The sequence below is a fragment of the Cetorhinus maximus genome, chromosome 27, assembly GCF_964194155.1.
Source record: "Cetorhinus maximus chromosome 27, sCetMax3.hap1.1, whole genome shotgun sequence".
NCBI lineage: Eukaryota > Metazoa > Chordata > Chondrichthyes > Lamniformes > Cetorhinidae > Cetorhinus > Cetorhinus maximus.
In genome coordinates this window covers 27783425-27807161 of record NC_135905.1, presented here as the reverse complement: position 1 = coordinate 27807161, position 23737 = coordinate 27783425, and the positions used below count along the sequence as shown (strand labels likewise).

At 46.1% G+C, this 23737-nt stretch overlaps 1 protein-coding gene across 1 annotated transcript in view; it reads right to left on the bottom strand.

The window, feature by feature from the left end:
• Positions 1 to 23737, bottom strand: part of cdh23 (cadherin-related 23) — a 701272-nt gene that overhangs the window by 250999 nt on the left and 426536 nt on the right. Inside the window, exons 22-26 of the mRNA XM_078530938.1 lie at positions 20621 to 20766; positions 18932 to 19151; positions 14613 to 14765; positions 7736 to 7849; positions 1834 to 1982 (exon numbers count right to left, since the gene is read on the bottom strand). Coding sequence (XP_078387064.1) covers positions 1834 to 1982; positions 7736 to 7849; positions 14613 to 14765; positions 18932 to 19151; positions 20621 to 20766 — 782 coding nt within the window. The remainder of the gene's footprint in view (positions 1 to 1833; positions 1983 to 7735; positions 7850 to 14612; positions 14766 to 18931; positions 19152 to 20620; positions 20767 to 23737) is intronic.

Sequence of the window (23737 nt, the reverse complement as noted above, 5' to 3'; positions counted from 1 at the left end):
ATTGGAGTGACAGGCCAGAGGAAAGGAAGCAATCAGACCAATGTCTAATGACCCAGATTACACACTTGAACCTGCCGCTTCAGTATGTCAGCTGCCAACTGAGCCAAGCTGACACCCGCGTTTGATCATCGCAGGGAAGCATGCCAGGCAGGTCTGACTGCAGGATGTGTTATCTGACTCAGAATGATTGCACATTCATTATTTCTGACTCATTAACTGATATCTGACGCTGCCCAAGAGAGTCAGCTTTCAGGTCAAGTAGGGTTGGAGGACAGGGAGACACTTAAACGAAGGCGGGAAAGAGGAGGGGTGGCAGTCAGAAGGGCAGAGGGAATGGGGTGGGGGGGAGTGAGAGAAACTGAGGACAGCATCCTTCCCTCCCCTCGGCAACTGAGAAGGAAGAGAAGCGAGATGAGGCAGAACCTGGTGGTGGTGGGGGGTGGGGGTGGAGGAAGGAGCAAATGGACGGGGGAAGCTAAAGTGGTGGAGGAGAAAGGGTGGGAAAAATAAGGGATGGCAGAAGGAGGGGCAGGGAAAAGGAAAGGGTGGATGGGAAAGGAGAAGGAGTTGGAGATGAGGAAGAGGGGAAGGCGAGGAGAGGTGTTCAAAGATGAAGAGTAAAGGAGAGAAATGAAGAGGAGGGGTCAAGAGGAAGCAGTGGAAGGAAGGGGAAATGGAAAGTGGAAGATTAAGTGAGAAAGGGTGAGAAGGCAAGGTGGGGTGGTGGTGAAGAAAGGGAAAGGGATGGAATGGGAATGGGAGAGGGATTCTGGCATTAGTCTGCCTCAGTGGAGTGAATGCAATCTTAGCTGGAGGCTTTTTCATGAAATTGGGAGGAGTTTATCTGCGGGTTGAGGCGAGAGGGGGAAGAGTGGTCAAGAGTGATTTTTGCTTCAACAGAAGGGCACAGAATGAATAGGCTTTTTGCCTCAATGTAAAAATGGGCAGAGTTCAATCTTTGTCTCAGTGAGTGGACGGGTAGTCTTTGCCCTGAGGTAGGTTTCAGTTGGGTGGAGAGTGGTGGGTGTGCTTAGTCCGTGGAGAGTGGGCAGTTTCCAGGAGTTTGGACGATTTCTCGGTCTGCGGCTGTACCTGGTCGAGTTTTACACCAAAGCTTCATGTGCCCGCTTAGATAGACATTGAAGATCCCACTGCGATACCGGACAAAGTGCATGAGCTCTCCCAATGTCCTTCCACAAACACCACCACTAGAAGCAGATTAACTGGCCATTCATCCTATTGCTGTTTGTGGGATCTTGCTGTACGCAAAGAGTTGTTACCTTTACATCGACAGTCACTATGCTTCAAAACAATTTCTTTAGTTGATGGACATCCTGAAACAGGTGATGTGGTGTTACACAAATTAAAATTCTTTAACTCTCCACAACACGAGGAAGGTGTGATGATCAACAACAACAACTTGCATTTATATAGTAGCAAAAGTCCCAAAGTGTTTCATAGGAGTTAAACGAAGCAAAATTTGACAATGATTCACCTAAGGAAATATTAGGGCCAGGTGACCGAAGGCTTGGTCAAAGAGATAAGTTTTAAGGAGTGTCTTAAAGGAGGAGGGAGCAGTGACAAGGTTTAGGGATGGAATTATAGAGCTTAGGACCAAGGTGGCTGAAGGTGGGGCTGCCAACAGTGGGATGAAGGAAGTGGAGGGGTGTGAGTGGACAACAGAGGACAAAGATTAGAACTGCAGCAGACCTCAGAAGGTTGTAGAGAATGGGCTGGAGGAGGCAACGGAGATTGTTAGTTAATCAAGTTTCAGCGTTACATTTCAGGACTTCTCCTCAGATTGTCCAGTCAGCAGCATCCAATTCAACTCACCTGCACCACACTGATGGATGCCGTGATGTTTTCGAGGACACTGGCCTCAAAGGTGTTCTGCAGGAAGATGGGTCGGTTATCATTCACGTCCAACACCCTGATGTACACCGTCGCTGTCCCAGTCTTTCTGCTTCCTGCTGGTCCATTATCTGCACAAAGACCACAGCAGATCATCAACTCCCTCAATTCCACCAAATAACCATCCTTCTTGCTTCTCCAAATGTAACTGCTACAAAATTGTAAACCTGTTCTTTATAAGCATGTCTAAAATTCTGCTCGAATACAGAAAATCCCTCCCTTCTCAGAGCCATCAAAACCATCAGATTACAAGTCCAGTTGTTGCTCGTGATGTCGTCTCCTCTATACTGAGGAGATCGAGCGCAGGTTGTGAGGTCATTTTTCTGAATACCTCTGTTCAATCCCCAGGCGTGACTCTGTGCTTTCAGACACCTGTCATTTCAATTCTCTGTCCCTGCTCTCGTTCTGATCTCTCTGTTCTCAGCCTCTTACATTGTCCTCACAGAGCTCACTGGAATCTCATGGAACAGCACCTCATCTTTCCATGAGGCATCTTCTGAACTCAACAATGGCTTCAACAATTGCACATCATAACCACAGCTCCCACTTGTTTGGACCATAACTGCTGGTAACCATCCCATTGTTGCCATTTACACCTCTTCGAGACACATCCTCCACTTTTTAAAAAAAAAATGCATTTCATTACCACATCCTTTTGCCCTTACACCATCATCCCTTTTGTTATTCAGTCTCCCCTGCCCTTCACCGTATCACATACCTTCCCTTGTGTTCTTGGCCTCCCCTGCCCTCTCTTCCCGGCCTCTCTACATGTTTAAAACCTGTCACATTGTTAAACTTTTCCTCGTTCTGGTGAAGTGTGAAGCCTGGAACGTTGAGTGGAGTTTTCAGCTCCGGGAACTAAGGCCAAAATTTTCCGCTTGGCATGCGGGCAAGCGCCTGACACTCTCGGGTGTAGAATGTTGTGCAAGATTCCAGCGGGTGGGAGTTGGCAGTGTGCCTGCCAACGATGAAGCGGCCTAGTAAGGCCCTTAAATCAACTCATTGATTGGAATTTTTCGCTGCCGGTCTAACCGCTCGGTTGGTGGGAGAAAAGGCCGAGCGGCCTTTGCATTTTTGGTGAAACCTCATCCTGTGATTCAAAAAAAAACTTTTTAAACCCATATATAACATGCCCCTGCTCATGTGACATGAGGGGACAGGTTTTCATTATTTTAAGAATCTTTATTTTTGTTGATAAAAACCTCCTGTGCCTCAGGGAGTTTTTACTGTGCGCATCCATGTGTATGTGTGAACTTCAGCACTTGTGCTCCTCCTGCCCCCATCCCGGCAGCACTGAGAGCTGCAGCACGCTTCTCACACTGGCTGGGCACCCCTCTGCCTACCAACCCACCCCTCCCTCCGCTATTCCCTTCACCCTCATGTCTCTGTCTAATTCCACCCCCTCCCCACCTTCCCCATGCTGGTCTCTGTTGGTATAGAGCAGCCCTGTCTGCCTGTGCCCCACAGCACCCAGTGTGAACAGTCCTGCCTGTACCCCACAGCACCCAGTGTGAACAGCCCTGTCTGCACTCCACAGCACCCAGTGTGAACGGCTCTTCCTGTGCCCCACAGCACCCAGTGTGAACAGCCCTGCCTGTGCCACACAGCACCCAGTGTGAACAGCTCTTCCTGTGCCCCACAGCACCCAGTGTGAACAGCCCTGCCTGTGCCACACAGCACCCAGTGTGAACAGCTCTTCCTGTGCCCCACAGCACCCAGTGTGAACAGCTCTTCCTGTGCCCCACAGCACCCAGTGCGAACAGCCCTGTCTGTGCCTTGCAGCACCCAGTGCGAGCAGCCCTGTCTGTGCCCCAAAGCACCCAGTGCGAGCAGCTTTGCCTGCACCCCACCAGTCTTGCCTGAGAGAGCAGCTTTGGCAGTGATGAGTTAGAGCAGCAGTGTTGCTGGTAGGCTTTCAATGGTGTATGCACCTTCAAGTTACGAATGAAGTGAAGGTGGGCAGCTGCACACCACTTATATCCGGTTGTGAATCAGACCAGTCTAATTACCTGATGGCGTGGTACATGATCAGGAGGGAGAACCTGATTCTGGCGAGTTGCTTTTTGAATGAGCAGTTGCTAATGCTGCAAATGTGGTTCCCGCCATGGATCAATGGGTAAGCTGACCCATCACTAGGTAAGCTGACCCATCACTAGGTAAGCTGACCCATTACTAGGTAAGCTGACCCATCACTAGGTAAGCTGACCCATCACTAGGCCACCTGGAAAGTGCTGAGGGGAAAGTTCCGACTTGTTTTCCTGCCAGCGGAAATCCAACTTCTGGCCCTCTGAATTTTCCGCTCCCGCCCACTAGGATTCCCGCTGTTGGTGGGACCCGGAAAAATTCCGCCCGTTAACCCCGTTTCTCTCTCCATAGGTGCTGCCTGACCTAGGCGGCATTTCCTGTTATTACGTCTGTAATTATTATGATGTTATTTCAGCGTCCGTAGTGTTTTACTTTTGATACATTGCTGAGAGGAAACCTTATTTCTGTCCTCCTGGGGTTTGACTAGCACGCAAATCATCTCTTACATTCCCATATTCTCTCTGTTTTCGCTGCCGACGCCACTCAATAAATAACTTTCCCCATGTGAAATTAAACCCAAGAGACTTAGATTCCCCTTTTGCTTCTGTCCCATGGAAACCTTTGCTTCTCAAAGGGCTTTCTTTTACGACAATAGCGTGTTAGGCCGGAAATTAATAAACTGGCGCTTGGCATTACTTAAATCACGTCTGTTGGCAAGTTTACACAGACATAAAATGCTCTGCGAACGACCCTGGACCAGAGGGAGGGGTTAGGGTTCAGTTTGCCATAAGACAGGCCCATCCAACTGGCCTCGAAACAGGGTTGGTTTTATAAACCCTTATTTCAGCCTCTCCTGTTAAGAGTTTAGCTCAGGGGGGCATAATGGGTGAAGAGCCTCTCTGCCCCATCGTTACCGGCAGGAATAGTGCCAGAAAGTGCAAGCCGTCAGGATCCAAGTGTTCTCAGAGATAAAAACAAAAAACTACTGCGGATGCTGGAAATCCAAAACAAAAACAGAATTACCTGAAAAAACTCAGCAGGTCTAGAGCTGTACCTTGAGTGTCCTGCCATCCATTCTTAATTAGCACTTTTCTTAGATAATATCACCACCTTCAACACCTCTTTGATCCTTTTGTCTGTGACATCTTTTGATTATCTGCTCCTATCACTGCTTGCTTGTCCCTACAACCACCCCACACTCAACTTCTCTCTCCCCACCCCCCCACCTTAAACCAGCTTATATTTCACCTCTCTCCTAACTATACTTCAATTCTGTTGAAGGGTCGTGTGGACCCGAAACGTCGACTCTTTTCTTCTCCAACGATGCTGCCAGACCTGCTGAGTTTTTCCAGGTAATTCTGTTTTTGTTTCCGAGTGTTCTCAGTAGCACAGAGCATGCACAGTTGGAGAGCAAATCATGAGGGATGAGAGCTATAGAAAAAATATTCGTTGGAGGTGGTTAAAATCTGCTATTATCAATCGTAATCCATGTTGAGGCAGAATTTTTTTCAAATTAAACATGGAATGAGATTGTTACTTGAGAAAGGGGCACTGAAGAGACTGGGGGTTGAGCTGGAGACAGGGATTAGATCAGGTGGAGGTGAACATGGCACAAAGACAATGAGCTGAATTACTCTGCTGGAAAGTTGGATCATTCTGAGTTCACATCTTTCAAAGACCCCAAAGTGCGTCACAGCCACTGGTGGATTTCAGAAGTGCAGGTACTGCTTCGGATGTTAATGAAGAAAGAGAGTTGTTGAAGAAAATGAGGGGCGTCAGAAGGTTTCACAAGCAAACTTTACTGCTGGCAACAAAAAATAATGAAGACATAAACTTTTATTGCCTCAAGTCGCTTTACTGTAGGTTGTTTTTGGAAATTGCTCTTCAAAGAATTATTTGAAGAGATGTTTCTGTTCTTTTTTATAGCTCACAATACCAAGTACAGGATGTGGAGCTTACATGGCCTGTTTCTTTCGTATAACCCTGTAATGCCCCCATCTTAGCCACTGACTGCCTCTTAAATGGCTCCAGTGTTTTTGCCTTCACTCTGTTCCCCATTGACCTTCCCCCATACTGATAACTCAGCATGAAGACGTCCCCCTATATCAGACCTGAATTCAGCCATTACCGTGTCCCGAAATCTGCTCATCACGGCTGAACTTGAAAACGTGTTCCAATTAACCTTCTCCATGCTGTTTACTGAGCCGAGCATGGCTGGAGGGTCCGCTCTCAGTAACCTCCTACTGAAGCTGAAGGGTCTAAATTTGCTAGTCCATTTCCTGGTTAATCCACGCACATAACTCTCCTCTGCACAGCCTGCACGACTTGAATGCTTCAGTGACCAGGAATAAACATAGCTCTTAAGGGCTAGTCTGACCCGAGCGCTATGCCACTAGCCAGAAGCCTTGTCTAGCATTTGTCTGATTGCTGCCAAGGCTATTTTGTTGCACTCAAGTTGTGCAGGAACTTATGTAAAATCTAATTTGAGTTATGAGATGCGCAACCATTTCTTAATATTTCTTTTCAAAAGAGATTTTGTGCCCCAATAGGACAGCGTGACAACAATGATTCTTATTAATAATGAATGTCAAAAATAATAATACTGAAAAGTAATCTGACATAATTTGAAAGGATCAAACCACTCGGTAGAAGCCAATTTATGTCACATCCTATCAGCCATTTGTGTGATAATCTGAGATTATCATCAACTCAAATAACCCCTCTCGCTCTGATTTCTTCTGCTGTTGGAAATGCCCACAAGTAGGTTTCTGGCATTTTTAAAGAACAAAATCACCTTTACTTTCTCCCTTCTTTTAGAGCTCTTTGGTCCACACACCAATCCCTGGCCAAGCAACCGATCCAATATCGACTTCTAACAGAGCTCTCAGTGGGTAGCACTCTCACCCCCGAGTCAGAATGTTATGGGTTCAGGTCATACTCCAGGAAGTTGAATACAAAAACCTCTAAGCTGTCATTTCAGAGCAATACACCTATCATTGGGGCTGTTCTCCTTGGAGAGAAGGCAGCTAAGAGGAGATTTGATGGAGATGTTCAAAATCATGAAGGGGGTTGGGCAGAGTAGATGTGAAACTGTTCCTGCTCATAAAAGGATAAAGAACGAGAGGGCACAGATTTAAAGTGATTTGCAAAAGAAACAAATGTGATGTGAGAAAAAACTTTTTCACACAGCGGATGATTTGGGTCTGGAATGCACTGCCTGGATGTGTGGTGGAGGCAGGTTCAATCGAGGCATTTAAGAGGGCATTGGATGATTATTTGAATAGAACCAACGTGCAGGGGTACGGTGAAAAGGCAGGGTGATGGCACTAGGTCATATTGCTCATTTGGAGAGCTGCTGCAGGCACGATGGGCCGAATGGCCTCCTTCTGTGCCATTAAAATTTGTGATTCTGTGAAAAGTGAACCCTTAACAACGCTGTCTAATTAGAACAAAAACCTTGCACTTATGCAGCACTTTTAATGTTGGAAAAGATCCCAAAGCACTTTGCAGGAGCATTATCAGACAAAAACTGACACCGAGCCTGATACGGAGACATTAGGACGGGTGGTTAAGTGTTGAGCTTTAGGGAGCATCCTAAAGGAGGAGGGAGGGGTTTACGGAGAGAATTCCAGAGGGATGAGCCCAGGCATCTTAATGGGTGCAGCGATTAAATTCAGAGATATGCAAGAGGTGAGAGTTGGCGGAGCGTGGATTAAAGAGATTCCTTATTCCGGTATTTTAAATGACAGTGTTACATTCTGTATTTTTGGTATCTGAAATCTGCTAACAAGCTACTCACCAATAGCTTCCAAAATGAGTGTGTAAGAAACTTGGGTTTCTCTGTCCAGGTTCACCACAGTCCTGACTATTCCATCCCGAAAGCCAACGCTGAACTTTCCATCATCATTTCCACCTGAAAGATCAAGCGGCATTATTATTTTTAAGACTGAAGTGCTGGCTTCAGGCTAAACAGAGATTTGAGAGATTCAGCAAGACAGTTCTGAGCTCCTGCACGGTAACAGGAACCAGACGGATTGTTAATGTCACTCGCTTCACATGCACTGTAACATGTTTTCCTAGTATACTTGTCAACAGTCTCTCGTTTCTATTGGTCAAAAGTCTAACCTGATGGGGGGGATATCTTGGGGATCCCCTCCTCAGTTCCATGTTACTCCCACCTACAGTTCAAGTGAGTCCAATGCCATTCTTAAAACCATAGAAACAAGATCAGCATTTGCACTTAAAAGACCCTTTTCCATCAGTAATGTAATTACTTGTTTACTCCTGCTATCAGTTGCTCATGTTTGGGTACGCAGATCCCATTGGCAGAGCAACCTTCTTCAGATAATTTAAATGATTACATTGATTGAATGGAAAAACTTATCTTCTCTTTCTTCAATGAACCACTCTCCCTCGAAAAAGTGCAACGTTCATAAATTATCTACAAAAGGACCACCCATGACAGTTCTGCCGCAGTGCTAACCTTTAAGTCGCAGGGAAGTCTGAGGGGTTAGGTTTTCGTTTTAATCTCTATTCATGAACATCCAAACCCAATGCTGCTGAAGAGCAAAGCCTGTTCTTTGTTATGGCTGTGAAGTTTCAGAATGAAGTTTGGAATGTTCTCAGGCTGGTTTACTGCAGTTGGCCAGAACCTGACCTGTGATCAGAACTTCACTACCCAGTTACACCGCAATTTTCAGACTAACCTAAAAACAAATTCTGTTTAAGTCCTTAGTAGCTAACAAAGTCCCAATCGATAAACATCAACCATAAGAACATAAGAAATAGGAGCAGGAGAAGGCCATTTGGCCCCTCAAGCCTGCCCCGCCATTCAATAAGATCATGGCTGATCTGCCCCAGGCCTCAACTCCTCTTTCGTGCCAGCTCCTCATAGACCTCAACTCCCCGATATTTCAAACATCTATCTACCTCCCCTTTAAATACTTTCAGTGATCTAGCCTCCACAACTCTCTGGCTGGAGAATTCCAGACTTTCACTACCCTCTGAGAGAAGAAATTCCTTCGCATCTCAGTTTTAAATGAGTGTCCCCTTATTCTGTAACTATGTCCCCGAGTTCGAGATTCCCCGACTAGTGGAAACATCTTCTCAACATCTACCCTGTCAAGCCCCCTCAGAATCTTATACGTCTCAATAAGATCATCTCTCATTGTTCTAAACTCTAATAAATAAAGGCCTAAGCTGTTTAGCCATTCTTGATAAGTCAACCCCTTCATTCTAGGAATTAGCCTAGTGAATCTCTTTTGAACTAACTTCTAAGCCAGTATATCCTTTCTTAAATTGAGGGACCAAAACTGTACACAGTGCTCCAGGTGCTGCCTCACCAACACCCTGTACAGTTGTAACAAGATTTCCCTATTTTTAAACTCCCAAGTCCCTAGCATAACAGGCCAAAATTCCATTTGCCTTCTTAATTACTTGCTGCACCTGCGTGCTAACTTTTTGTGTTTCATGCACAAGAACACCCAGATCCCTCTGTGCTGCATTTTTTTGGAGTCTCTCTGCATTTAAATAGTAGTCTGCCTTTTGATTCTTCCTACCAAAGTGCATGACCTCACACTTTCCTACATTAAACTCCATCTGCCAAGTTTTTGCCCACTCACTCAACCCATCTATATCCCCTTGGAGATTCCTTATGTCTTTCCCATGTATTATCAGCAAGTTAGGTACAATATACTTATCCCCCTCCTCCAAGTCATTAATATAGATAGTAAATAATTGAGGCTGTAATATCATGCTAATAACAAATCTTCTGCAGCATTTGCTGATGTATCATTGTCAATTTTGAAGGACGTAAGAAAAGAGGGACTTGGATTTATATAGCATCTTTCACAATGTTCCAAAGTGCTTCACAATTCATGAAGTACTCGCTCGTGTTATATAGGAAAGCAGCAGCCAATTTGCACACAGCAAGCTCCCAGAAGCAGCAATGCACCAATGATTGGATAACTTATTTTATTGATGTTCATTGAGGACACTCAGGAGAGCTCCAATAGTGCCATGGGATTTTTAAGCCCACCTGACAGAAATTAGGCAGAAACTAAACTTAACAACAAAGGCATCACTTCTGACAGTGCAGCACTCCCTCAATAGTACACTGGCGTGTAAGCCTAGATTATGTGCTCAAGTCGCTGGAGAGAGATTTGAACCCACAAACCTTCTGACTCAGGGACGAAAGTGCCACCCACTGAGCCATTGCTGGCACCTCAACAAAAGCAATGGAAAAGGTGCAGGATAGTTTCACTTGGCTGTTATCAAAGCTAGGGACTATCATAATGAAGAGAGACTTGAGACGTTAAAGGTTGTTTTGAAACTCTAACTGAGATGTGATGGATGATCTGATGAAGGTTTACAAGATCGTGAGTTTCTAAAATGGTAAATATTAGAATTCTTTCCACTGGTTAGCGAGATGGTAATAAGAGGGTTGCACATTTAGATGGTCACCAATAAAATCAAGGACGTAGGCAAGAAAAAAAAATGTCTTTACATAGGTTGCTAAGAATTTGAAATTCTCCATCACAAACTATTGTTGAAGGGGAGTGTGTAAACAAAGGTTTAAAGGGTATTAGGAAATTTCTTGTAGAGATGGATGAGTATGAGAGCTAAGCAGGATGAGATTGAATTCGGCAGATCACATGGTTTATCACAGGCTTTGTGGGCCGAATGGCCTGTTTCTGTACCACAACATTCTATGATTCCTCAAATGCTGTTTGGAAACAATCTAAAGCCATGCAAATGACAGTGGAGTGCAACTCAGAATTATTAATCCAGTTCAAGGTCAACATTCAGGTTTCAAGTTATTGAATTGATGTTACATTTTGTTGGGGCAACATTGGGAGATTGTTTGGAACATTTAAACAAAGCTTGGGGATTTCAATGTCCCACGAGCTGGTCCCCTAGCCCCCTTCACCCGCCCCACTCACCATCAAGTTAGCATTGGGCTTTAAGTTTCAACAATTTACAAACTCAACTTCTGAGTTGCAGCAAAGCAATTTGGAGAATTGGCTGCACTGGGAGCCAACTTATTAACTGAAGAACAAGATCAAAGACCCTTGAGTCAACCCAACATCTTCAACATTACCTCATTTTACTATTTCATCATTGATTCTGTTGAGCAGCTTTTCGAAATGCTGTTTCTGCCCAATGTGTCCAGGTAAAATCTCTCTCTGCTCTATACAGTTGAATGAAAATGCCAGAGAGGAACGTGATATGATTATAATCATAATGGTATGGGGGGCAATGACAGTATAATTTTACCTTATTACCGCCACATCTTGGGTCTTTCAAATGTCACTGACGTCAAAAAATGCTGATTAATACACAAGGAGCTTTCAGCCTGAGAGACTCCTCAATCATGATTTACTCCAGCTACATTTGAACGAACAATTATCCTCAAACTTCTGGTTGAATGTGGAGCGTGAAGAGTTCTCCTTTTTCTCCAGATTGGTCGAAAACTTCGAATCACTCAATCTTACAGAGCAGAAGGAAGCTTTTCAGCCAATCATGGCTCTTTACAAAGAACTATTCAATTAATCCCCACTTTGTCCCCATAACCCTACAATATTTCTTTTTATCAAGTATTTATCCAATTCTCTTTTGAAAGTTATTATGGAAACTGTTTCCATTGCACTTTCAGACAATGAAATGCAGACCATCATCTGTTTACTGTTCTCTCTCGTAACAACATACGAAGCTAATGCCATCAGTATCAACAGAATCTTACCTTAAAAAATATGAAAGTCAATTTCTCTCAGTCGCCAACCCCAATTTCTAACCTCAAATTTCCTTATAAACAGATTTTGAATTTAAAAAGGATCACTGCAGTGCAAATAGCTTTAACAGAAGATGATAGAATCAATGAAAATCCTTCCTTCGCATTCCAGTGAAAGATTAAATCCCTCATGTCATTTAAGCTAAGCTTCATCATTTAAGGATCCATTAAATATCATTTAAATGGAACCGTGTTCAGTGATATACCTGGTGCAATTGGATTTACAGCTCCCTCCAACCAACAACTTAAATATCACTCTGCATTTATGACTGCTGGGCTTTAGTTAGGGATGAATAAATTAAATACTTGATATTGAAGAACATGAAACTTAGAGCTCCCAATGAGACATGAGATTTCAAGATATGAAATTTAGCAGCTAGTAAAAACACAACAGTTAATGTATATACAGGAAGGTTCCACAAACAGCCAAAGCAAGGCTGACTAGGTAATCTGTTTCTGGAGTTAATAAAAACGGAAAATGCTGTACAAAACATCAAAGTCAGGCAGCATGTGTGGAGAAAGAGAAAGAGAGTTAGGGTTTCAGATTGATGACTTTGCATTACAACTACATTAACTCTGTTGCTCCCTCCACACATGCTGCCTGACCTGCTGCGTGTTTCCAACATTTTCTTGGTTTATTTCAGATTTCCATTATCATAAGGGAGGAATGCTGGCCCAAAGGAACTTGCTGCTCTTCTCCAAATAGCACCCTGTGATCTCTTACATCCACTTTGCCCACCATCTACAAGGCACAAGTTAGGAGTGCGATGGAATACTCCCCACTTGCCTGGATGAGTGCAGCTCCCACAACACTCAGGAAGCTCGACACCATCCATGACAAAGCAGCCCACTTTTGGCACCCCATCCACCACCCTCAGCATTCACTCCCTCTACCACCAACACACAGTAGCAGCAGTGTATACCATCTACAAGGTACACTGCAGCAAATCACCAAGGCTCCTTCAGCAGCACCTTCCAAACCCACTACCATCTAGAAGGACAAGGGCAGCAGATGCATGGGAACACAACAACCTTCAAGTTCCCCTCCAAGCCACTCACAGAATCACAGAATCACACAGTGCAGAAGAGGCCCTTCGGCCCATCGAGTCTGCACCGACACGTGAAAAACACCTGACCTACCTACCTAATCCCGTTTACCAGCATTTGGCCCATAGCCTTGATTCACCATCCTGACTTGGAAATATATCGCCGTTCCTTCACTGTTGCTGGGTCAAAATCCTGGAATTCCCTCCCTAACAGCACTGTGGGCGTACCTACACCACATGAACTGCAGAGGTTGTAGGCGGCGGCTCACCACCACCTTCTCAAGGGCAATTAGGGATGGGCAATAAATGCTGGGCAAGCCAGCAGTGCCACATCCCATCAACCAATGAATAAAAAAAAAAGATGCGGCCTTATCACATAGGAGGCTCCAGTAACAAGGCAGCACTCCCTCAGTGTTGCACTGAAGTGTTAGCCTAAATTTTGTTCTCTTGTTTTGGATGGGTTGAATTTCTAAATCTCTGACTGAGGGGTGAACATTACCACCACTGAGCTAAATCTACACCCAGATTAGGTAGTTTCTGACAAAGTGTCGAAAATGATGAGATATTTCCGCACACTCAGAATCTCAGAGTAGTTACAGCGCAGAAGGAGGCTATTCGGCCCATGGTGTCTCTCCGAATGGACAATTCCCTGAGCGCCTTTTCACGCCTTCTCCCCCTAAACCCTGCCCATTCTTCCTTTGCAGTTAATAGTCTAATTCCCTTTCAAATACTTCAATGGAACCTGTCTCCGCCACCCTCTCAGGTAGTGCATTCCAGACCCCAACCACTTGCTGCATGAAAAAGTTTCTCATGTCACCTTTGCTTCCTTTGCCAATTACTTTAAATGTGTGCCCTCTCAATCTTGACCCTTTCATCGGTGGGAGCAATTTCTCCCCGTCTACTCTGTCCAGACCCCTCCTGATTTTGAACACCTTTATCAAACCTCCACTCTCAGCCTTCTTTTCTCCAAGGAAAACAGTCCCAACTTCTCCGATCTAACTTCAGAACTGAAGTTCCTGTTGTACATCAACTGGTGAGATTTTTGTTACATAGAACCTACGGCACAGAAACAGGCCATTCGGCCCAGCCAGTCTATGCTGGTGTTACTGCTCCACACAAGCCTCGTTCCATCTTTTCTCATCTAAGTCGATCGTCATAACCCTCTATTCCCTTCTCCCTCATTTTGCTTGTCTAGCTCCCCTTTAAATGCACTGACACTTGAACCACTCCCCACGGTAGTGAGCTCCACATTCATGCCACTCCTAAAGGTATTAAGGGCTACGGAACCAAGGTGGGTGGGTGGAGTTAGGATGCAGATCCACCACGATCTAAATGAATGATAGAAGTGGCTCAAGGGGCTGATTGGCCTCCCCCTGTCCCCACTGCAGTGAGTAACTTTTTTTTCCTGAGTAAACGTTGCTGATGGAAGCAGCAATACACCGAGGAATGTATGCCGCATTCTGGATATTCTTCAGGCTAAGTGGCTGGGGCTGGTGCAAGGTGATGGGAATTGCTGGCTGGAGAGTAGTTGAACATCAGCTCTTAACAGGTCGCACAAGCTCTGCTCACTGGCATTTTAAATTCAGATTTCTAATTACAAACACTGCGAGTGAGCAGAGTACACACGGTGCTGACTGCAGGAGCAGCTGGTATTTAATCATCTCTGCCAGGCAGAGAGCGATGGGGCGACAGAACCTCATACAAGGAAAGCTATTGGTTAAACTTGGTGAGGACCAGGATGGATGGAAGGAAGCTGCCAAGTGAGACGAGAATTTATGGGATGCTGCTTCATGGTAATACGCAGGCCCTCCTCATCATGTTGCTCTGTGTGAGGCGCCCACCTGTAATGAAGTAGCTCAGCTCTGCGTTAAGGCCAGTATCAGCATCGGTACAGTTGAGGCGCACAACCCTGTGATCCCTGGGCACGTCCTCTGACAGGGAGATGTTGTAAACAGCCGGGTGAAACGTCGGAATCTCATCATTTACGTCCAGCACTGAAACCAGACAAAAAAAAAGGGAACTCAAGCTCGATGTTACAAGTTACACCACAGAAAGGTAGACTGGCTTCAGGGCGGCTGGAAGAAATGAACCCCCCACCCCCACCGAGTATTGCGGAGAAGAGAGACATGTCGCCAAGGCTTTGTATCTCACGCTCATCAGGTCAAATGCAGGAATGCCAAATTTAGTCTTCATCCTGGAGTACGAGACGAGAAGCCTTGGCAAAATGCCTCTCTTTTCAGCAATATTCAAATGAGCCCTCACTGATCAGCCAAGTGTGAATGAGCTCTGAGCTGCTGTGGATAGAGCCTCCTCCCACAATCAAACGTTAACTACAAGCATGTCTGCTTATTCAAATTTCCTTCTCTGCTTTCTGTCTCTCCCAGGAGATTTCATAGTCTGGGGAATTTGGGGGCGGGTTGGGGGGGGTGGGGAGTGGAAACACGTGTCTGCTCTTGTTCATCTGGCTATTCTAAGTGTGAGACAGGTTTGATGGTTCAGGTGGCATTTCTCTGTCCACTAACTTCTTAAGAACATACAGAAGCCGGTATCAAGAAAAGGCCTTTCAGCCCATTAAAAGCCTGTTCTTCACACTCATGCAGGATTATCTCAACCATGGACTCCCTCACTACACCCTCATCCACCCCTCACTACACCCTCATCCACCCCTCACTACACCCTCATCCACCCCTCACTACACCCTCATCCACCCCTCACTACACCCTCATCCACCCCTCACTACACCCTCATCCACCCCTCACTACACCCTCATCCACCCCTCACTACACCCTCATCCACCCCTCACTACACCCTCATCCACCCCTCACTACACCCTCATCCACTCCTCACTACACCCTCATCCACCCCTCACTACACCCTCATCCACCCTCACTACACCCTCATCCACTCCTCACTACACCCTCATCCACTCCTCACTACACCCTCATCCACCCCTCACTACACCCTCATCCACCCCTCACTACACCCTCATCCACCCCTCACTACACCCTCATCCACTCCTCACTACACCCTCATCCACTCCTCACTACACCCTCATCCACTCCTCACTACACCCTCATCCACTCCTCACTACACCCTCATCCGTTCCCTCACTACACCCTCATCCACTCCTCACTACACCCTCATCCACTCCTCACTACACCCTCATCCACTCCTCACTACACCCTCATCCACTCCTCACTACACCCTCATCCACTCCTCACTACACCCTCATCCACTCCTCACTACACCCTCATCCACCCCTCACTACACCCTCATCCACCCCTCACTACACCCTCATCCGTTCCCTCACTACACCCTCATCCACTCCTCACTACACCCTCATCCACTCCTCACTACACCTCATCCACCCCTCACTACACCCTCATCCACTCCTTACTACACCCTCATCCACTCCTCACTACACCCTCATCCACCCCTCACTACACCCTCATCCACTCCTCACTACACCCTCATCCACTCCTCACTACACCCTCATCCACCCCTCACTACACCCTCATCCACTCCTCACTACACCCTCATCCACCCCTCACTACACCCTCATCCACCCCTCACTACACCCTCATCCACCCTCACTACACCCTCATCCATCCCTCACTACACCCTCATCCACTCCTCACTACACCCTCATCCACCCCTCACTACACCCTCATCCACTCCTCACTACACCCTCATCCACCCCTCACTACACCCTCATCCACTCCTCACTACACCCTCATCCATCCCTCACTACACCCTCATCCACCCCTCACTACACCCTCATCCACCCCTCACTACACCCTCATCCATCCCTCACTACACCCTCATCCACCCCTCCCCCCTCATTACACCCTCATCCACCCCTTACCCCCTCACTACACCCTCATCCATCCCTCACTACACCCTCATACACCCCTCTCCCCCTTCACTACACCCTCATCCACCCCTCTCCCCCCTCACTACACCCTCATCTACCATCTCCCCCCTCACTACACCCTCATCCACCCCTCTACACACCCTCATCCACCCCCCCTCACTACACCCTCATCCACCCCTCTCCCCCCTCACTACACCCTCATCCACCCCTCTACTCCTTCACTACACCCTCATCCACCCCTCTCCCCCTCACTACACCCTCATCCACCCCTCTCCCCCCTCACTACACCCTCATCCACTCCTCACTACACCCTCATCCACCCCTCTCCCCCTCACTACACCCTCATCCACCCCTCTCCCCCCTCACTACACCCTCATCCACCCCTCTCCCCCTCACTACACCCTCATCCACCCCTCTCCCCCTCACTACACCCTCATCCACCCCTCTCCCCCTCACTACACCCTCATCCACCCTTCTCCCCCTCACTACACCCACATCCACCCTCTCCCCCCTCACTACACCCTCATCCACCCCTCTCCCCCTCACTACACTCTCATCCACCCCTCTCCCCCTCACTACACCCTCATCTACCCCTCTCCCCCCTCACTACACCCTCATCAACGCCTCTCCCCCTCACTACACCCTCATACACCCCTTTCCCCCTCACTACACCCTCATCCACCCCTCTCCCCCTCACTACACCCTCATCCACCCCTCTCCCCCCTCACTACACCCTCATCCACCCCTCTCCCCCCTCACTACACCCTCATCAACCCCTCTCCCCCTCACTACACCCTCATCCACCCCTCTCCCCCTCACTACACCCTCATCCACCCCTCTCCCCCTCACTACACTCTCATCCACCCCTCACTACACCCTCATCCACCCCTCTCCCCCCTCACTACACCCTCATCCACCCCTCTCCCCCTCACTACACCCTCATCCACCTCTCTCCCCCCTCACTACACCCTCATCCACCCCTCTCCCCCCTCACTACACCCTCATCCACCCCTCTCTCCCCCACCCCACCCCCCACAAGATCTCTGCACTCTTTTGAAACCCTCAAATCAAATAAAACTGATTGATTAATGCAACAAAATCAAAAATTGCTGGGAACACTCAGCAGGTCTGACAGCATCTGTGGAGAGAAAGAGTTAATGTTTCGAGTCCAGGTGACTCTTCTTCAGAAGAAACGTCAGCTCTTTCTCTCCGCAGACGCTGTCAGACCTAGAACCATAGAACCATAGAACACTACAGCACAGAAAACAGGCCATTCAGCCCTTCTAGTCTGTGCTGAAATATTATTCTGCTAGTCCCATTGACCTGCACCCAGTCCATAACCCTCCAGACCTCTCTCATCCATGTATCTATCCAATTTATTCTTAAAACTTAGTTTTTCCAGCTATTTCTGTTTTGGTGTCAGTTTTCCAGGAACTGCAGTATTTCGCTTTTATCAGATTGATTAATATATCCGGGAACTTCAGATCCCTTGGACATCAGGCATTGCTCCTGTTCTTTTTCAGCCAGAATGGACTCTTTTCAGGGTGGGAGATGGGATTGGCTGGAGTTGGCTGTCCATCTGCATCACTCGGTGGCCGGTCAAACCTGATCCCGATGGATACTGTCCAGTGCGCTCTCAGCTGGGGGAATTGTGTGGGTGCCCAGGGAAGCGGAGCACAAACTCAAAAATAAATTTAGACAGTGATGGTAAATAGAACACAAATAACTCACAAGAGAAAACACCAGCAATGCACAGTTAATCATTTAAAAATATTAACAAAACAAATGCTGTAATTCAAGTGAAAACATAAACTGCTGGGAATAGGCCTGAAGGAAGGAAACGCGCTAACATTTTAAATGTAGGTCTTTAGCTGTAAACTTGCGACCTGATGTTTCAGCTGGAGGAACTTTAACTCATTGCTTTATCAAAGCTGCTGGGCGTAGAGGGCATTCCTGTTGGTTTAGTATTTAACCATTTGTTGGTGTTTTTGTGTAGAATAAAACATCTGATTTAAAAAAATAAAATCAACGCTTCTAGTTTCTCCAAGTTGTGAACTGTTCTAACCAGAAAACAATTTAATCACAGCACTGGAGAGAGACCACAGAGAAATAAATACCTCGATGGACGCTTTAACTAAATAACATGCTGGTGAGCTGATCTAATTCTTAAAGGTGCACCTTTCAAATTTGGAAAGCTGTCCAGGCATGTAAAATAATGTTCTCCCATCACCCAGAAGTGCCGTGTGTCCATGGCCTACTGCACTTTTCAAAGCTATTGTTGCTTACCCCTCACTGTCAGGGTGCTGGTGGAGCTCCTTGGCACCATTCCCGCATCGCTGGCTATCAATCTCAGATAGTATTCCGATATCCTCTCTCGATCCAACGCCGCAGTGGAAGTGATTAAGCCTGTGCTGGAGTTGAGGACAAAGACCAATCTGGGCATGCCGACTTGCATGGAGTACGTGACCATTCCATTGGAACTTTCATCAGGATCTAGCACAGATACCTAGCAACAGAAAAGAGGGAAGCATCTGAAAAGGAACAAGGGTACAGACAACCTGGGAGGTGGGAGGGGGGGTTACCCTTGCAGATCATAGGAACGACAAGGAGGCCATTCAGCCCCAGCAGGGAGGAGGGGGTACACAAAGCACCACAGGCTTGAGGATGAACCTAGGAATATAGGAGCAGGGATAGGCCATTCAGCTCCTTGAGTCTGCTCCTCCATGTAACTAGATTGTGACTGATCTTCTACCTCAAACAGCATCTTCCCACATTATCCCTGCATCCCTGTAACACCATTTGTCCCTAGAAATCCATCGACATCTGCTTTAAACAAACACAATGACTGAGCCTCCACCGCATTCTGGGGTGGAGAATTCCTAAGACTCACCACCCTCTCACTGAAGAAATTCCTCCTCATCTCAGTCCGAAATGGCCTGCCTCGTATTCTGAGACTGTGTCCCCTGGTTCTAGACTCTCCCCAACCAGGGGAAACATGCTTCCTGTATCTGCCCTGTAAGAAGTTTGTCCATTTCAATGGGAGAGGAATGATGAGACTGGGGGAGGTTGCAGGAAAGGGATAGGCTGACACCCTGGAGGAAGTTGAGGACAAGGGTAAGGAGCATAAGAACAGGAATAGGCCATTCAGCCCCTTGAGGCTGCTGCACCATTCAATTTGATCATAGCTGACCTGTAACTCAATTTATGAGCCTTGGCTCGTAACCATTAAAACCCTCGTCTAACAATCATCATCTACCAATCTCAGCTTTGAAGCTTTCAATTGATCCCCAACAGCGACAGCTTTTTGTGGAAGAATGTTCCAGATTTCTGAAAGAACAGAAATGATTTCAGGAATGATCAGTTAAGAGCATCAGTTTGCTGCTCCAGGTCACAAGCATTCCCTCCTCATAAACCCTGACAGGTTCAGATTTTGCACTGTCAGGGCCCACAAAGCTCTCTCCACTGCTGGCTGAACCATTCCAACTGGGAACACAGGACCACAAGGGGGGCAGAGTTTCCTGGCTCATGTACCCAATGAGCTCTCCTCCTCCCCAGAACAGGGAATTGGGCCTTGTCCATGACTCTAGTGGGAGTGCTTGAATGCCTTTCCTGTTAATATGGAGGAGTCAATTCATTATAAATGAACTGATCAACTTCTCTCTATAAACAGTGGCCAAAGCAACCTGGTATGCACACACCAGAATAAAAGAAGGTTCTCTGTTATTGTTCCACTAACCGCATTCACTAATGAACCATTTTCCACATACGTAGGACTTAAGGACATTTGCAGCTGTGGGATTACTGAAGGCAGGACAAGTGAAAGCTTATCCCAACGTTTAATAATCCAATCCCGCACACTCATTAGGTAAACATCACGCACTGTCCCAGGGAGGCTATGCAGTTTGACAAAACCCATACATTTTTTTTAAACAAGGAAGTGTTTTGCAAGGACCTAACAACATCTAGAGCGGTTACCTGGAAAATGGACGAGGAAACTGGCAGATCCTCCAGCACTTCAGCAGTGAACGGCAGGTTTTGGAAAACTGGGTCATTGTCATTTAGATCCAGCAAGTTCACAGTAACGGTGGTGCTACTGCTAGCTTGTTGGGAAGGCCTTCCCTCTGCAACAGGATAAAAGAATAAGGCATCAAGGAACATGGCAACCTAAGAAATAGGAGCAGCTGTAGACCATACGGCTTCTCCAGCCTTGCTCCGGCATTCAGCAAGATCGTGGTCGACCTTCTACCTCAACCCCACTTTCATTCACTATCCCCACATTCCTCAATGCCCTTAGTGCCCAAAAGTCTATCGACCTCAGCCTTGAATATAATCAACCACTGGGTATCCACAGCTCCCTGGAGTAGAGAATTTCAAAGGTTCACAAGCCTCTGAGTGAAGAAATTTCTCTTCATTTCAGTTCGAAATGGCCAAAAACCATAAAAGTTTAGCACCTACAAACAGTCGCATGTAATTATAGGGATGGGAGCGCGTAGCTTTATTGGTTCTGTCCTGTTTTTGCAGTTCTACTTTGCTTGGAAACAGTTCATGGAAAAACTTCCTTATAATTGATTGGTGCCATATCTCATCTCTCAGGATCATCATGAAGCTATTTGCCAACAGTAAAAGATACCTCAAAGTCCACTGGTTGCTGCTGTACAGGCAGGCCTGGTAGACAGTTTGTGCTCAGAAAGATCCCACGAACTGGAAAGTGATGAATGACTAATTCAATCCGTTTTTGCTATAGCACTGGCTGAGGGAGGAACATTAACTGAAGGACTCACTGCTTTTCATCAAACAGGATGACTGGATTAGAACATAAGAAATTGGAACTGGACCCATTCAGGTCTGTTGAGTCTCCTCCAACATTCAACAAGGTCCTGGTTTAACTTCTACCTCAGCTCCATCTTCCCGAATATCTGATGTCCACCCAATTTAGTAGAACAGGCAGACAAGGCCCCTGGTTTAACATCACATCTGAAGGAAGCCATCCTGAACAATGTAGCACTTTCTCAGTGTCAAACTGAAATACAGACGATGTGCTCAAATCCCTGAGTGGAACCTGAATCCTTGACTTTCCGACTCCGAAACAAGACGGTTTAGCTATTCTGAAGCTGGGTGACGAATCAAGAAGAATTTGCATTATTTCCTCCCAAAGGAAGTTCTTGTGGCTGAAAAAAATGTAGATTAACTAGATTGTTCCAGAATTACTTCCAATTTAACTGTTGCACATTCCAGGCGATTTCTTTGCAATATTTTTGGGTAATTGAAAAACAAACTTAAGTTTATCGAGCAGCTTTCAGAACCTCAGGCGAGAACTCCCCTCCACTTCAACAAATAGTGCCAGGGGGTCTGTTCCTGGGGAGAGCAGGTGGACCTTGGTTTATCGTCTTAGCTGAAAGGCGGTACCTCTGACTGTGTAGCACTCCCTCAGCACTGCACTGAAGTGTCAGCCTGGATTTTGTGCTCAAGTCTTTGGAACAGGGCCTGAAAACGCATATCCTTCTGACTCTGAGGAAAGAGTGCTACCAACTGAGACATGGCTGACACACAATGCACGCTGCAAGTGCAGAGTTAGGTCTTGATTTTAGGGTTGAAAGGGAGATGTGTGGCACTGGGAAGCAGTTTCGTTAACAGTGCATGGAGTGTAACTCAGAATGAACTGTGGCTGGGTTAAAGAAAGGCTTTATGGGTCACTTGAACCTCCTGACAACTTTCACGTACGTTAAGCTTATCCAGAATTTAAAAAAATTATTCTGTGCGCTGATCAGATGGTCCTGTCCATATTGTCAAAAATTTTGCAGCAAGGAGCCAAGCTTTCCACAAGCACTCTCCTGACCCAGAGCATTGGAATAGGAGCCAGGCAGTATTAACAGTAGATCTCCCGGCTGGATTTTGTAATGTACCTGACTGAGAGCTACAGTATAAATATACTCTTAACCCACCACCTCAACTCATTCAGCTGTAATCATGACATTATTCAGTTACAAACTGAGGCAGTGACAGCGACCAAAAGGCTTCGATGGGATCAGCCCTACTACAATGAAGACCAAAGGCATACTGCAGTGATGGAGTGTATCCCATTCGCTAAGAACTTCCTTGTGGGGTCCACTGCGAAGGGGCTTTCGTCAACATCTGACTGTTGTGATCGCACTGTCACAAACATTTGTTTAGGTTTCCAGAGTGATGAGAAAATTTCAATCAAAAATTTGAAAGCAGAGGACAATGAGACAGTGAATCAAAACAGTCAGAAAGTGTTTCTACATCAGACCAAAGCCAGAATCTCTCATTAGGAAAAGGGGGATGTGTTGATGGGTGAGATAATTAAGGATGTGAGGAAACTCATGTAAAGCATGGACATCAGCATTTACCAGTTAGAATTTGCATGACATTAACCTACGTAATACCACGCAGATTACATGACAATGCCCATCACAACAGTCGCTACATTTCAAAGTTTGCAAAGCACTTTGAGCTATTTCTGAAAGGAAGGTAGTGTCATGGAGATACAAAATGTTCATAATGTTATTGTGATTTATTGTGAAGGTAGTTTAATAGTGCGGTTTGGATTAGTTTCTGTCTGTGTGTGGGATTTAGTTGAATTGGTCTGGAGGCTTTGAGTTATCAGAAAGAAGCTAGGTTTGAAATGCTAAATATGTAAATATGGCTGAAGTTTCAGAATATGAGGTGTAAGGAAAATTTGCGTTTATAGATAAATTAGGTTAGTTTGAATTTTAAAGAGGTGGTAAGATGTTACACCTAGCCAGAAGAAGCTAAGCCAAACAGTGTGTTTATAGTTCCCAAATGTCGCTGATAAAATTAGTATGATGAAAGATTTATATTATGAGAAAAGTAAAGTTGGAAAGGCATATGGGAACAATGGAATTTACATCAGAAAGGCAGGGACATGTATAAAGGAGATGAGGCTGTGTGTCAGAAGGAGAAGGCATTCTAAGATATAACACAAGTGTGAAAAGTCTCCAGCCTCTATGCATCAAGTTGCTGTCTACAGGAACTGAAACTGAGAAAACTCACTTTGAACATCACTGTCCAGGGTATTGTGTTGCTTTGCCTGGGTCTGTTTAAATCTATTTG